Here is a 14,945-nt window from a genome sequence, read left to right as displayed (position 1 = left end):
GGGGGCGTGATGGAGTAAGAGAATAGAACTAAAAAACTGGCAGTGGAGAAAGCACAACACTCCAGGTTAAAGCAGATAGGAAGTGACCAAAGGTTTGGGAAACTTCTCCTTTTATTTAATAAAGTATGTGATCAGCTTATGAAAACGCATTTCGGGGAAAACCCCTTCATCAGTTCAGCTGGTGTTTAAAACATACAAGCAATTGGTGGATTCCACAAGGGTTATACTCAGATCCTGTTTGCTTTCTGTCCTGGCTGACCCTCACCACACAGGATCTCATTAACACCCGGAGTGCTGCGCCGCCTCCACTGCCAGCTTTTAGTCCTGTCTCTTCTAGAAGCAATGCCTCCATATAGTGTCCTATGTCACAGGAAACCTCTGTATGTCTTCATTTGAAATTCAGTAGGCTTACGCAAATTTGTAAGTTGTCGGCCAATCGTGCCACACATTGTGTTTTTCATGCAACCCAACAGATCACGTTTTAAGTTGGTGGCAATTGGCCATCGGCCATCCGGATCCTTTGTGTATAGTTTTCCAGTGGTCAGCTGATGTGGCCAAAAGGAGCCGTTCCGTCCCGATGTTACATAGTGTGCAGGCAGCTTCAGGTTGGGGCTACATGAAGAGCCGTCGTAGCGTGACATTCTAGTATTAACTATCAAACTGCTGCAGTCCAGGGGAATGATGGGTTTCATGTAACGGAGCGCACGCCCGGGACTCGCAGCTGTCACTCAATGGCTTAAAACGGAAAAGTCTCGCTACAGAAAATCTCCATGCAGCCCCAGCCTTAAAGGGGTTGTCCCGCACCAAAACGGGTTTTTTTTTTCTTTTCAATAGCCCCCCCCCCCCCCGTTCGTCGCGAGACAAACCCGATGCATGTGTTGAAAAAAAAAAACCGGATAGTACTTACCCGAATCCCCACGCTCCGGTGACTTCTTACTTACCTTGTGAAGATGGCCGCCGGGATCTTCACCCTCGGTGGACCGCAGGTCTTCTGTGCGGTCCATTGCTGATTCCAGCCTCCTGATTGGCTGGAATCGGCACACGTGACGGGGCGGAGCTACGAGGACCAGCTCTCCAGCACGAGCAGCCCCATTCAACACGGAGAAGACCGGACTGTGCAAGGGCGTCTAATCGGGCGATTAGACGCTGAAAATTAGACGGCAACATGGAGATGGGGACGCTAGCAACGGAGCAGGTAAGTGAATAACTTCTGTATGGCTCATATTTAATGCACGATGTACATTACAAAGTGCATTAATATGGCCATACAGAAGTGTATACCCCAACTTTGTTTCACGGGACAACCCCTTTAACCCTTTCCAATCCAATTTCCCTTCCTCCGCACGCGCTCCCCAGCTCTTACTGATTTGGGGTGGGAAAGTGCGTTGTGGATTGCTTGGAATTGGTAAACAAATGCTCAAATGATTATTTTCTTAGCATTTTTGAAAATGGGAGTTAATATGTATATTAGGGTATGCAGGAAAGAGATCCGCCATCAGACCGCTCTCCTGCGTAGGACGTCAGACCTCGCCCGACATCGAAGCTCTGCAAGGAAATCTCCATTTCAGATGAGGTCTGACACTGGATTGAAAAGGGTTAATCCCATAGCTGCACAAGCACTGAGTTCTTGAGGATCTGAAAGGAATAAGTGAAGGTTGCATGAGGATTCAACACTTCATTACCGCTCTTCTGCTTCCGAGGATGCCGACACAACTAAGGCTTTACAGTTTGCAAAAAAAACCTCCAAAACCAAGTTTTAGTAATTTATTTATAAAAGTTGATCATTTTGCACCCAGCGCTGAGGATTCCTTGAGACTACAGCCTTGTGTCCCCTCTGCCGATAAGGTAGCGGAGCACAACTTCTGGAGATGAACGTTTCTAGAAGCCTTTATGGTACTGGGAAGAATTGGGCTAAATCATTTTTCGAACTATGTTTGAAAACCTGAAAGACCCCCATGAATTGGCCAACCGAGGAAGTGCAGCTCTGAGGGCCATTCGGCCGACTGCAGACTCCCCCCAACTCTCTATAGATGAAGACGCTTCACACTTTTATGTAATTATAAACATTAGTGCAGGTTTTTATGCTGAAAAGTAGATCCAGAAGCAACAGAAGTCCTTTTGTTTTCCGTTCGGTTTTCCAAGAAACGCACCACAGCATTATTCGCTCCCGTGATCGTTCAGGGCATTTGTTTCTTCAACATGTCCAGGTGACTCGCTGCCAACCGTGCGCAAAAGCCACTGTTAGGCACTTTATTAATGCATTGCTTCTCTTGTCCGTGCGACATACAAACGCATAGAAAAGTAATAAACCGCTGATTGTCAAGCGCTTATAAAAACACAATGCATTAAAGATCGCTTGTCTGACACATCACAAGTATTTCGGCGGTAGTCTTCCAGCCTTCCCTCGCTGTGCCAGTAGCTTCCAGGCGCTGCTGTATTGTAAAGGGGTTGTATAAAATGAGAATACATGGCTGTGTGATACTGCAGCCCCGGTCTAAAAGAAAGCTGCCATGTTTTTGTAACTTCATACCCCTCCTTTTGACCTGAGCTTCAGCGCTCTTGAGGACCTTTTACATGGGATGGAATAGGACACATGAGACAGCCCAAGCTGCGCTAAATTCCACTCCAAACTCTGCCTTCCTGGGGATTTTGATGCAGAACTGAAAATAGCTTAAAACCTGCCTGCAATTCTGCATCCAAATCTGCAGTTTGACCTTCAGAATTTGGTGTAGAATGCCCTAGCTGCGTCCTGTGGAGTAATTCCATCTCGTGTGAAAGGTCCCTTACACCTTAAGGGCTTATTCAGACGACCGTATATCGGCCGCGTATTCACGCCGGCCAATATACGGCGTCCCTCTCTGCAGGGGGAGGAGGCAGGAAGAGCCAGGAGCAGTGCACTGAGCTCCTGCCCCCTCTCTGCCCCTCTGCACGATTTGCAATGAGGGGAGGTGGGATGGGGGTGGAGCTAATTCTCACAATTTAGCCCCACCCCGACTCCTCATTGCAAATAGTGCAGAGGGGGTGGAGAGGAGGCAGAGAGGGGCCGGGAATTCAGCACTGCTCCCGTTCTGCCAGCCTCCTCCCCCTGCAGAGAGAGACGCCGTATATCGGCCAGCGTGAATACCCGGCCGATATACGGTCGTCTGAATAAGCCCTAACATTGGATTAGTATTCATTCCAATAGGTCCCTGCCAGAAGCGAAGGACATTTTCTGGAACAAAAAAAAATATATATATATTTCTATCTACCTAATAAGGGAAAAACCAGTTGTACTCTTCTCTCAAAAGATACCCCAATTCAGCACGCCACCGTCACCCCTGAAGCCTGGGATTGGCTGAGAAATCACAGGCACAATGCATGGCACGGGACGTATGCAGCATCTTCCAGGATTGGAGTGGTGGCTGGACTGGACCGAGGTGTCATTTAGGAGGAGAGTATGCTCCTCACCCGACTCAGCGTGAAGCCATAGAGGGAGAGGAAATCATTCTGACTTGTTTCATGACAGAACATCAGCTCTGGATAACCTACTTCTGCTATAAAGCTACATACAAGTTCAGTTTTTGTTTTTACATTTTTTTTCACAGAGTTCTGTTTTGTTTTTTTATTTGAAATTGGAACCTGAGTAGATAAACGGAACCTCCTGGATGCCGTCTGCGAGGTCCACGTTCTCACATTAGCAATCCTTTCCCACAAACCATCCCAGTTCACATAATTGTACCTTGACATCCCATCAGCCGTTCACAGTGCATGCGCCCCCCACCCCGGGGAGTCTTACAGCTCGTCGTGGCGTTCTTTGTCCTCTTGGTCTTTTAACTTGAACTCGGCTTCTGTAATTTTGCCGTCTTCATTTCGATCCTGGTTCTTGAACATGTTCTCTATAATCTTGGAGGCATCGAAGCCCGGAGCCAGTTTGCCTTTCCCAGCTTCAACCTGAGCGTGAATGTAGTTGGCAAACTAGAAGAGCGAAGACAGTAATAAGTCAGAAGGCCGTCTCTGGTGCACGACTTTATTATACCTGAAGGGGGAATCCTCCGGATGCCCCAGAAGATCCTGCCCCTAGCATGCAATGCAAGAGTGATTATTCATGTACATGAGCGGAAACCAAATGCGGTTTCTGCTCGCGGATGAAAATCACAGCATGCTCAATTTTCCTGCAGATTCCGCACGGACGGCTTCCATTGAAGTCAATGGAAGCAGTCTGATCCGCAACTGACACCGCGGACAAAGGAGGAGGGTTTTTTCCCCCATAGTGTGTACTGTGTATGTCCGACGGCTCACCGTGTGCACCAGCCGCAGTAGAGAAAGAAGAAAAAGAAAGCAGGTGCACGCGGACACGGACGCCGCTGCTGTCAGGGCACGATTTCACATGCGGAATCTGAGCCGCCCCAGTGCATGCCGCATATGATGCTTTTACACAGAACGGTTATCGTTCTGACTCCTGCGATCCAGTGAGAATCTGAACGGATTATGGTTTGGTGTAAATGCAGCCCCGACTGAACGCCAAACGGGAATTTGTTTTTTTTTCCTCATTCATCGTTCATTTTCTATGTGCAGTGAATGCCGTATCAGTCTGTGTAAACAGACAGCATCACTTATGAATGACGGCCGACTTACAGTGAATGGAGGCGGGTAAGACCGATCCCCAGCCGCTCCACCTCCATTCATTAGCGACGCTCATTCTGCTGTGAAAGCACCCTAAACGGAGGACTTCTGTAGGGCGACCACCTGTACGCGTCACGGATAACCGACCGGTGACAATGACATCCTGCCCTCTAACCTCAGGAAAGCTGAACCGTATGTACGGGGAGACGATCGGTCACGCCCCCCATACCCTCAGACTAATTAGTTTCCCATTGTTCTATCTGCTATAAGCTACAGCACTGTGCAAACTTTTAGGCTACTTTCACCGACTGCGTCAATAAACCGCTGCGATTTGGATCGCAACGTTCTACTGCGATTTTCATTGGCGTTTTGAAATGCCGGTTACTGCATCCAACAGCGTTTTTAATGCGTCCCGTCATGATGGGTGATGAGGTGCGTTAAAAGGAGCCAAAATAGAGCAGGTGGCGCTTAAAATCGTAGTGTTACAAAATGCCGCATTTGAGCGCAGGTCTGTGAGGCCCCATTGAAATCAATGGGAGTGTTGTACCGCGATTACTGCGGCGGTTGAAACGTCGCAGTAAAAAGTGCATGTGTGAGAGCGGCCCTAGGCAAGTGAGGAAAAAATGCTGCAAAGTAAGAATTTTTTCAAAAATAGAAGGCGCCTGATTGGTGGATGTTGGGGGTTGTTGTCCTGCTGCAGAATACACTTGGAGTCAATGTTATTAAGAACCATCTCTGGCTAAGGGCGGCTTCACACAGGTGAGACGCACAAATATGAAACCCATTCTTTTGAATGGAGTCATACACATCGATGCGATGGTATGCAAGGAGGGGAAAAAAACTTGCAGCATCTCCTAGCCTTCTGTGAGATCACCCATTGTTCTCAACAGCGGCAGCCCCATTGAAAACAATAGGAGAACTCCGCGATCCTCTGCCGTGGCTGTGACAGCCGCGACTGGGGATTCCCCTCATCCCCACAGTGTGAAACCGCCTCGCATCCACGGGTTTCACATTGATGGCCAGGGCAAACACGGCCCAATATCAGTGTTGCCAGTGTGAAGGAGCCCTAAGGAAGAACAAGGAGTCCTGGAAGTGATGATATGCCCCCCACTAAGCCTGATCTGACATCAACAGAAGATCTGTGCTTAGTTCTATTAGATGTCTGGAACAACCTCCCTCCCGAGTTCCTTCAAAAATTGTGTGCAAGTGAGTGTAATTAGAAAAATTGATGCTATTGTGAAGGTAAAGAGCGATCAGGACGAATATTGGTGTGATTGACATTTCTCTTTTGTTCAATCACTTTGCATTCTGACTATTAACCCTTCTAGTTTTGAAAGCATTCTTACTTTGGAGTACTTTTTTCACAGCTGCCTAAGGCTGGGTTCACACAGGGCAGATTTGCCGCGGTTTTGCCGCGCGGCCGGGCTGCTTCAAAGCCGCCACGGCTTTTTCCGCGGCGGTTCTCCCGGCGGAAATCTTGCGGTTTTTGCTGCGGCCAAACCGCTGGATTTCCGGCGGGAATACGCCCCGTGTGAACCCAGCCTTAAACTTCTGCCCAGTGCTGAAAGTGTTGGAAACGTAAAGGCATGCTTACATTGCAGCAGATACCGCGCTCCCCCTCACCCTTGAAGTCTTTGCTCTCTTGACGCTTCCTTCACTGGGCACCCGGCCTCTAATGAGGGTCACCTGACCAGCAGCGCTGCACTCACTACAGCCCACCGGGTGCCCGGTGAAGGAAGCGCTAAGAGCGCAGAGAGGTGATTGGGGGGGCGCTGTATCTGCTGAAATCAGAAAGCCGCACCATCAGAATCTTCCGCTGCACAAAATCCGCAGTATTTACACTACATGTAAGCCGACCCTAAAGGGGTTGTTCCAGAACGCCACATTTATTACAGCCCATCAGCCAGGCAGGTTAAAAGTAAATTAGTTGGGAATCGGATATCCATGACCCTCCACCAGGAATGTCACCGGCCATCCTTCTCTGTGACCCCTCAACGTGAATGTCAGCGTCCGTCTTTCTCTGTGACCCCCCTCCCCCAACATGAATGTCACCGGCCATCCTTCTCTGTGACCCCCCCCACAACCCCCAACATGAACGTCACCGGCCATCCTTTTCTTAAACCCCCCCCAACATGAACGTCATCGGCCGTCCTTCTCTGTGACCCCCCCCCCCCACAACCCCCAACATGAACGTCATCGGCCATCCTTCTCTGTGACCTCCCCCCACAACCCCCAACATGAACGTCATCGGCCGTCCTTCTCTGTGACCCCCCCCACAACCCCCAACATAAATGTCACCCGCCATCCTTCTCTGTGACCCCCCCCCACAACCCCCAACATGAACGTCATCGGCCATCCTTTTCTTAAACCCCCCCCAACATGAACGTCATCGGCCGTCCTTCTCTGTGACCCCCCCCCACAACCCCCAACATGAACGTCATCGGCCGTCCTTCTCTGTGACCCCCCCCACAACCCCCAACATAAATGTCACCCGCCATCCTTCTCTGTGACCCCCCCCACAACCCCCAACATGAACGTCATCGGCCATCCTTCTCTGTGACCCCCCCCACAACCCCCAACATGAACGTCATCGGCCGTCCTTCTCTGTGACCCCCCCCACAACCCCCAACATAAATGTCACCCGCCATCTTTCTCTGTGACCCCCCCCCACAACCCCCAACATGAACGTCATCGGCCATCCTTTTCTTAAACCCCCCCCCAACATGAACGTCATCGGCCGTCCTTCTCTGTGACCCCCCCCCCCCACAACCCCCAACATGAACGTCATCGGCCGTTCTTTTCTCCAGCTAAAAAGCTGTTGTGCCTGTCATATGGAGCAGATCTAGGAACCGCTCTGCTGGCGGCGCTGCGGACACTACGTGAGGACATGGGTCTCCGTGTACAATGCATTAAGTAGATCATGTCACATTGTATGGAATACATGTCCTGCTGCGGCAGGACGTAAAAACACTGTAGGGCTGTCACTAAGGGGTTAATTAAAAAAAAAAAAACAACAACGGGAATGCCCCCCGCCTCCGAGGTCTTATATGACGCCATGGGGGACATAGGCTTAAAAAATATATATATACAAAAAAAATGAACAAAATAAAATGAAAATCTATCCCTATAAGATGAGAGCGCCCCCTTGTGTAACAGCCGCAGCCATCCAGCGCGCCCCCTTGTGTAACAGCCGCAGCCATCCAGCGCGCCCCTTGTGTAACAGCCGCAGCCATCCAGCGCGCCCCCTTGTGTAACAGCCGCAGCCATCCAGCGCGCCCCCTTGTGTAACAGCCGCAGCCATCCAGCCGCTCTGCCACCATCATTACAGTAACGCAGGGCGACACGTACCTCGTGCAGAAATATCTCGCCATCCTGGTCTTTGTCAATCTCTTCAAAGAGATTTGGTGCTACTTCTCCGTTCCATACAAACATGTAGCCGTCGGGCAGACCCGGGACCAACTCCAGCAGCTCAATGTTAAATATGAGGACGGCGCTCCCCGGGACCTCCCCCTCTGCGGGGGCAAACAGAACATATATGATTAGTGCATTTACATGTAAAGGGGTCTAACAATATGTTTATATCAACAGAGGGGCTTCTGTCCACCTCAAAGCCACAACAGCCATGCCGAATCTATAACCAAACAGACCCCAACACATCCCAGCGGACCCCACTGCTTGTAATGGGGGGGGGGGGGGGGGGGGGGGGGGGGGGTCAGGCTTCTGTGGAGGTTCTGTTATTTCTGAGGGTTCGAAGGTCACCATATACTGCGCTTCACCGTACAAATACCGGGAACCCAAACCTATATCTGCAACACAGCCGCCCGCAGACAACATATTACATACCATACTTCTCTCCAGTATAACTGCACTCCCTGTCAGTTTATATATATATATATATATTATATATACACACACACATACATACACATTATATATATATATATATACACACGCACACACTAACATCCGCCCCTAGAAGTTGTCAGATGAATGAAACCTTCTTTGTGATTGTAACGTTGATATAAGTGATTACATATTGGAGCAAAGGGAGAATTTATTGTGGAGAAGTGACCCCTTGTAGGGAGGCTCTAGTATCCTGTTGTACCACCTCTAGCTTGGATACAAGATGTGATACGGGCAGGCATGGAGGCTCTAGTACCCTGTTGTACCACCTCTAGCTTGGATACAAGATGTGATACGGGCAGGCATGGAGGCTCTAGTACCCTGTTGTACCACCTCTAGCTTGGATACAAGATGTGATAAAGGTGGGCATGGAGACTCTAGTATCCTGTTGTATCACCTCTAGCTTGGATACAAGATGTGATACAGGCGGCCATGGAGTCTCTACTACTTTGTTGTACCGCCTCTAGCTTGGATACAAGATGTGATATGGGCAGGCATGGAGGCTCTAGTACCCTGTTGTACCGCCTCTAGATTGGGTACAAGATGTGATAGGGCGGGCATGGAGGCTCTAGTACCCTGTTGTACCACCTCTAGCTTGATACAAGATGTGATACAGGCGTCCATGGAGTCTCTACTACTTTGTTGTACCACCTCTAGCTTGGATACAAACGGGCATGGAGGCTTAAGTATCCTGCTGTACCGCCACTAGCTTGGATACAAGATTTGATACCGGTGGGAATGGAGGCTGCAGTAGCTTGATGTACCACCTCTAGCTTGGATACAAGATGTGATACGGGGGGCATGGAGGCTCTAGTACCCTGTTGGACCACCTCCTGATTGGATACAAGATGTGATACAGGTGGACATGGAGGCTCTAGTACACTGTTCTACCGCCTCTAGCTTGGATACAAGATGTGATACGGGCAGGCATGGAGGCTCTAGTACCCTGTTGTACCACCTCTAGCTTGGATACAAGATGTGATACGGGCAGGCATGGAGGCTCTAGTACCCTGTTGTACCACCTCTAGCTTGGATACAAGATGTGATAAAGGTGGGCATGGAGACTCTAGTATCCTGTTGTATCACCTCTAGCTTGGATACAAGATGTGATACAGGCGGCCATGGAGTCTCTACTACTTTGTTGTACCGCCTCTAGCTTGGATACAAGATGTGATATGGGCAGGCATGGAGGCTCTAGTACCCTGTTGTACCGCCTCTAGATTGGGTACAAGATGTGATAGGGCGGGCATGGAGGCTCTAGTACCCTGTTGTACCACCTCTAGCTTGATACAAGATGTGATACAGGCGTCCATGGAGTCTCTACTACTTTGTTGTACCACCTCTAGCTTGGATACAAACGGGCATGGAGGCTTAAGTATCCTGCTGTACCGCCACTAGCTTGGATACAAGATTTGATACCGGTGGGAATGGAGGCTGCAGTAGCTTGATGTACCACCTCTAGCTTGGATACAAGATGTGATACGGGGGGCATGGAGGCTCTAGTACCCTGTTGGACCACCTCCTGATTGGATACAAGATGTGATATGGGTGGGCATGGGGGCTCTTGAACCTTGTTGTATCTCCTCTAGCTTGGATACAAGATGCGATACGGGTGGGCATGCAGGCTCTAGTAACCTGTTGTACCGCCTCTAGCTTAGATACAAGATGTGATACAGGCAGGCATAGAGGCTCTCGTACCCTGTTGTACCGCCTCTAGCTTGGGTACAAGATGTGATACGGACAGGCATGAAGGCTCTAGTACCCTGTTGTACCGCCTCTAGCTTGGGTACAAGATGTGATACGGGGGGCATGGAGGCTTTAGTACCCTGTTGTACCGCCTCTAGCTTGGATACAAGATGTGATAACAGCCGGCATGGACACATACAGGTTCCGTATGGTATCCTGCGGCATATCTGTCCACATTTGCTGTAACTAAGCCTCTAGATCATGCAAACTCTTAGGCTGTAGAAGTTGGTCCCATGCATGTTCTATTGGAGATTAATCTGGTCATCTGACAGCCACTGTAGTGTGACAATGTTGTGGGTTCTCATGTGACATCCTTGCGTGTGCAGCCGAGCGTTATCCTGCTGGAAGCCGCCATGATAAGGAACATATGTAGCTGCAGGATGTCCTGAACATATCGCTGAGCTGTGATTCTCCCACTGTCGTATGCGAAGGAACCCTAGACCATCACACCAGCAGGGGGCAGTGTGCCTCTCCACAGCCAAGGCAGGATTGAGTCGCTCACCCCGAGGTCTACAAACACGAATATAGCCGTCGTTAGCACCCAAACTAAACCTCGATTAGTCGCTAAAGACAGCAGTTCAGTTTTGTCGTTAACAACAGCACTGCAAAATTGAAGTGATGATGGGTAATGGGGGCCAAATGAAACCAAATGTCCCTCAGCCAAGTGCCTGGAAATGGGTCCGACACGCAGGAATATTTAACGATGGCACCCCCTGTCTCTGGATGGTGGACAATGAAACAGTTGGAGCTGCTGGTGTTTGTCGGGCGATCAGACGCTCCTCTCTATTGGTGGTCTGTCGGGGGTCCTGAGCCCGGTCACCTTGTGTGTCCTCTCACATGCACTGGTCCCAACACCTCCTAACAGTCTGGTCAGACGCTCCTCTCTACTGGTGGTCTGTAGGAGGCGTCCTGAGCCCGGTCACCTTGTGTGCCCTCACACATCCACTGGTCCCAACACATCCTAACAGTCTGGTCAGACGCTCCTCTCTACTGGTGGTCTGTAGGGGGCATCCTGAGCCCGGGTCACCTTGTGTGCCCTCACCTATCCACTGGTCCGAACACCTCCCAACAGTCTGGTCAGACGCTCCTCTCTACTGGTGGTCTGTCGGGGGTCCTGAGCTCGGTCACCTTGTGTGTCCTCTCACATCCACTGGTCCCAACACCTCCTAACAGTCTGGTCAGACGCTCCTCTCGACTAGTGGTCTGTAGGGAAGGGCCTTAGCCCGGTGACCATGTGTCCTCTCACATCCACTAGTCGTAACACCTCCTAATAGTCTGGTCAAATGCTCCTCTCAAAAATGGTGGTCTGTAGGGGGCGTCCTGAGCCCGGTCACCTTGTGTGCCTCCATCCACTGGTCCGAACACCTCCTAACAGTCTGGTCAGACGCTCCTCTCTACTGGTGGTCTGTAGGGGAGGTCCTGAGCCCGGTCACTATGCGTGTCCTCTCACATCCACTAGTCTTAACACCTCCTAATAGTCTGGTCAAATGCTCCTCTCAAAAATGGTGGTCTGTAGGGGGTGTCCTGAGCCCGGTCACCTTGTGTGCCTCCATCCACTGGTCCAAACACCTCCTAACAGTCTGGTCAGACGCTCCTCTCTACTGGTGGTCTGTAGGGGGCGTCCTAAGCCCGGTCACCTTGTGTGCCCTCACGTATCCACTGGTCCCAACGCCTCCTAACAGTCTGGTCAGACGTTCCTCTCTACTGTTGGTCTGTCGGGGGGGGGGCCTTAGCCTGGTCACCTTGTGTGTCCTCTCACATCCACTGGTCCCAACACCTCCTAACAGTCTGGTCAGACGCTCCTCTCTATTGGTGGTCTGTCGGGGATCCTGAGCTCAGTCACCTTGTGTGTCCTCTCACATCCACTGGTCCCAAAACCTCCTAACAGTCTGGTCAGACGCTCCTCTCGACTAGTGGTCTGTAGGGGAGGTCCTGAGCCCGGTCACCATGTGTGTCCTCTCACATCCACTAGTCTTAACACCTCCTAATAGTCTGGTAAAATGCTCCTCTCAAAAATGGTGGTCTGTAGGGGGTGTCCTGAGCCCGGTCACCTTGTGTGCCTCCATCCACTGGTCCAAACACCTCCTAACAGTCTGGTCAGACGCTCCTCTCTACTGGTGGTCTGTAGGGGGCGTCCTAAGCCCGGTCACCTTGTGTGCCCCCATCCACTGCTCCGAACACCTCCTAACAGTCTGGTCCGAAGGTCCTCTCTACTGGTGGTCTGTATGGGGCGTCCTGAGCCCAGTCACCTTGCGTTCCCCCATCCACTGGTCCCAACACCTCCCAACAATCTAGTCAGATGCTCCTCTCTACTGGTGGTCTGTCGGGGGTCCTGAGCCCGGTCACCTTGTGTGTCCTTTCACATGCACTGGTCCCAACACCTCCTAACAGTCTGGTCAGACGCTCCTCTCTACTGGTGGTCTGTCGGGGGTCCTGAGCCCGGTCACCATGTGTGTCCTCTCACATCCACTAGTCTTAACACCTTCTAATAGTCTGGTCAAATGCTCCTCTCAAAAATGGTGGTCTGTAGGGGTGTCCCGAGCCCGGTCACCTTGTGTGCCTCCATTCACTGGTCCGAACACCTCCTAACAGTCTGGTCCGACGGTCCTCTCTACTGTTGGTCTGTCGGGAGGGGGGGTCCTTAGCTTGGTCACCTTGTGTGTCCTCTCACATCCACTGGTCCCAACACCTCCTAACAGTCTGGTCAGATGCTCCTCTCTACTGGTGGTCTGTAGGGGAGGTCCTGAGCCCAGTCACCATGCGTGTCCTCTTACATCCACTAGTCTTAACACCTCCTGACAATCTGGTCAAATGCTCCTCTCAAAAATGGTGGTCTGTAGGGGACGTCCTGAGCCCGGTCACCTTGTGTCCCCATCCACTGGTCCGAACACCTCCTAACAGTCTGCTCCGACGGTCCTCTCTACTGGTGGTCTGTATGGGGCGTCCTGAGCCCAGTCACCTTGCGTTCCCCCATCCACTGGTCCCAACACCTCCTAACAGTCTGTTCAGATGCTCTTTACTAGTGCTCTGTCGGGGGCGTCCTGAACCTGGTCACCTTGTGTGCTCCCATCCACTGGTCCCAACACCTCCTAACAGTCTGGTCAGACGCTCCTCTCGACTAGTGGTCTGTAGGGGAGGTCCTGGTCAGAATGGCCGGTGGTGGACAATTCATCGATACGACCATCTAGCTTCTCACATCCCAGTAATGCGCCCCTCTCAGACTCTGTTAACGGGTGAAATCTCTTTTCTGTGTCATAGAGGCGTCTAGTGGTCTACAAGTTCTACACAAGCGGAAGAAGAGGTCACTACACACAAGGAGCCTCCGAGAGCCTCTTATAGGACAAGGGGGGGGACCACTTTTAGGGCCTCCGGTAACAAGACCGTTCATTTAATGACTTTTCTCACTTCATCTGATTTGTATATCTGCCACGTTTTGCAGCAAAATGACAACTTCTTTTAGGAGCCGGATGTTTTTGACAAAGTGTATGTAAAAATAATTCTGGGCAATGCAAAAAACAAAAACACATTTGGGCTTTAATAGTACCTAAAAATATCCATGTACCGATGATCTGTGGTGATCGTTTTGGGCTGTGAGGTTGTAACATTTCATTCACTGGAATCCATCTAGTGTACTCACCGACTCCAGCTTCTCCATAGCCAAGATGCGGAGGAATAACTATTGTACGTTTCTCCCCGACACACATGTCCCGCAGTCCCATGTCCATTCCTATTATCACATGTCCAGATCCAAGGACAATGTTGTATGTCTTCCCATACTGTTCTCTGAAAGGAGAAATCAGCATCAGAGACAGGTAGGTACTGAGAGTATATCTCTGGCTACTAACCTTCCATCCGTCATGGTAAGTAGCTGCTGAGAGTTGTAATCTTACAAGTGGCTGCAACAAACAATTACACTATATACATAATAGTTAATTACGGCGCAGTCTTATCTACTCCATAAAAGCAGATCGGCAGTAAGAGGAGATTATTAACCCCCTAACAAACAAGTGTCATTTGGTCTTGGGCTTTATTCCTGAGCAATAGCAAACGTACGGCCCAGAATTAAAGCTTCTGCCCCTGCAATCGAGCAGGAGCAGGATGGGTCCTCGGCTGTCAGGCACAGCCGAGGATGTGGAGGAGAAGGGAGAAGCGGTTAAGGGTTATTCATGTTTATGCATGTACAACGATCAGCAATTTCAATGAAGACTGAGGCTGCTTTTACACGGAGCGATAAATCGTTTGCACAAGTGAATGACGACGGCGTTTGCTAGTACTGCCCGCTAATACAGGAAGAAAAATGGTTTGCAATGTCATGTAGAATTGCGTTCGCAAATTGTTCCGTTATTTCTATTCACTGTACTGGTAAATGTGAACGACTAAACCATTGGGCTTCACACGCAACGATGTGCGACCGAGCGAACGCTTATATTTATGTCTGCATAAAACAAACGACACACAAGAAGCGAATGAATTCTCGTTTGTCGTTAAATCGTTGGCTGCGTTTATGATTATAGGATTTGCACGATCCGAACAATTCTTGACCTTGTTCAGTGTAAGAGGGCCCCGAATCAGAAACCACTAGAAACCTCAGAGACTAAACAGGTTAAAGGGGTTTTCTAAGGAGATATTATTGATGACCTTCAGCTGACTGTGCGCCCGCTGACAGCGCTGCAAATACACAGGGGGTCAGAATG

The 14,945-nt window shown here is 50.3% G+C and overlaps 1 protein-coding gene across 1 annotated transcript in view; it reads right to left on the bottom strand.

The window, feature by feature from the left end:
* Positions 1 to 1,750: 1,750 nt before the first annotated feature.
* The window catches only part of FKBP9 (FKBP prolyl isomerase 9), a 48,059-nt gene continuing 34,864 nt past the window's right edge, over positions 1,751 to 14,945 (bottom strand). Inside the window, exons 8-10 of the mRNA XM_066585142.1 lie at positions 13,889 to 14,034; positions 7,951 to 8,114; positions 1,751 to 3,954 (exon numbers count right to left, since the gene is read on the bottom strand). Of these exons, the coding sequence (XP_066441239.1) occupies positions 3,772 to 3,954; positions 7,951 to 8,114; positions 13,889 to 14,034 (493 nt within the window). The 3' untranslated portion in view covers positions 1,751 to 3,771. The remainder of the gene's footprint in view (positions 3,955 to 7,950; positions 8,115 to 13,888; positions 14,035 to 14,945) is intronic.

The sequence above is a fragment of the Eleutherodactylus coqui genome, chromosome 12 (assembly GCF_035609145.1).
Source record: "Eleutherodactylus coqui strain aEleCoq1 chromosome 12, aEleCoq1.hap1, whole genome shotgun sequence".
NCBI classification, from domain to species: domain Eukaryota; kingdom Metazoa; phylum Chordata; class Amphibia; order Anura; family Eleutherodactylidae; genus Eleutherodactylus; species Eleutherodactylus coqui.
The sequence above is the reverse complement of the archived record's forward strand: the minus strand, read 5'-3'. Positions and strand labels throughout refer to the sequence as shown.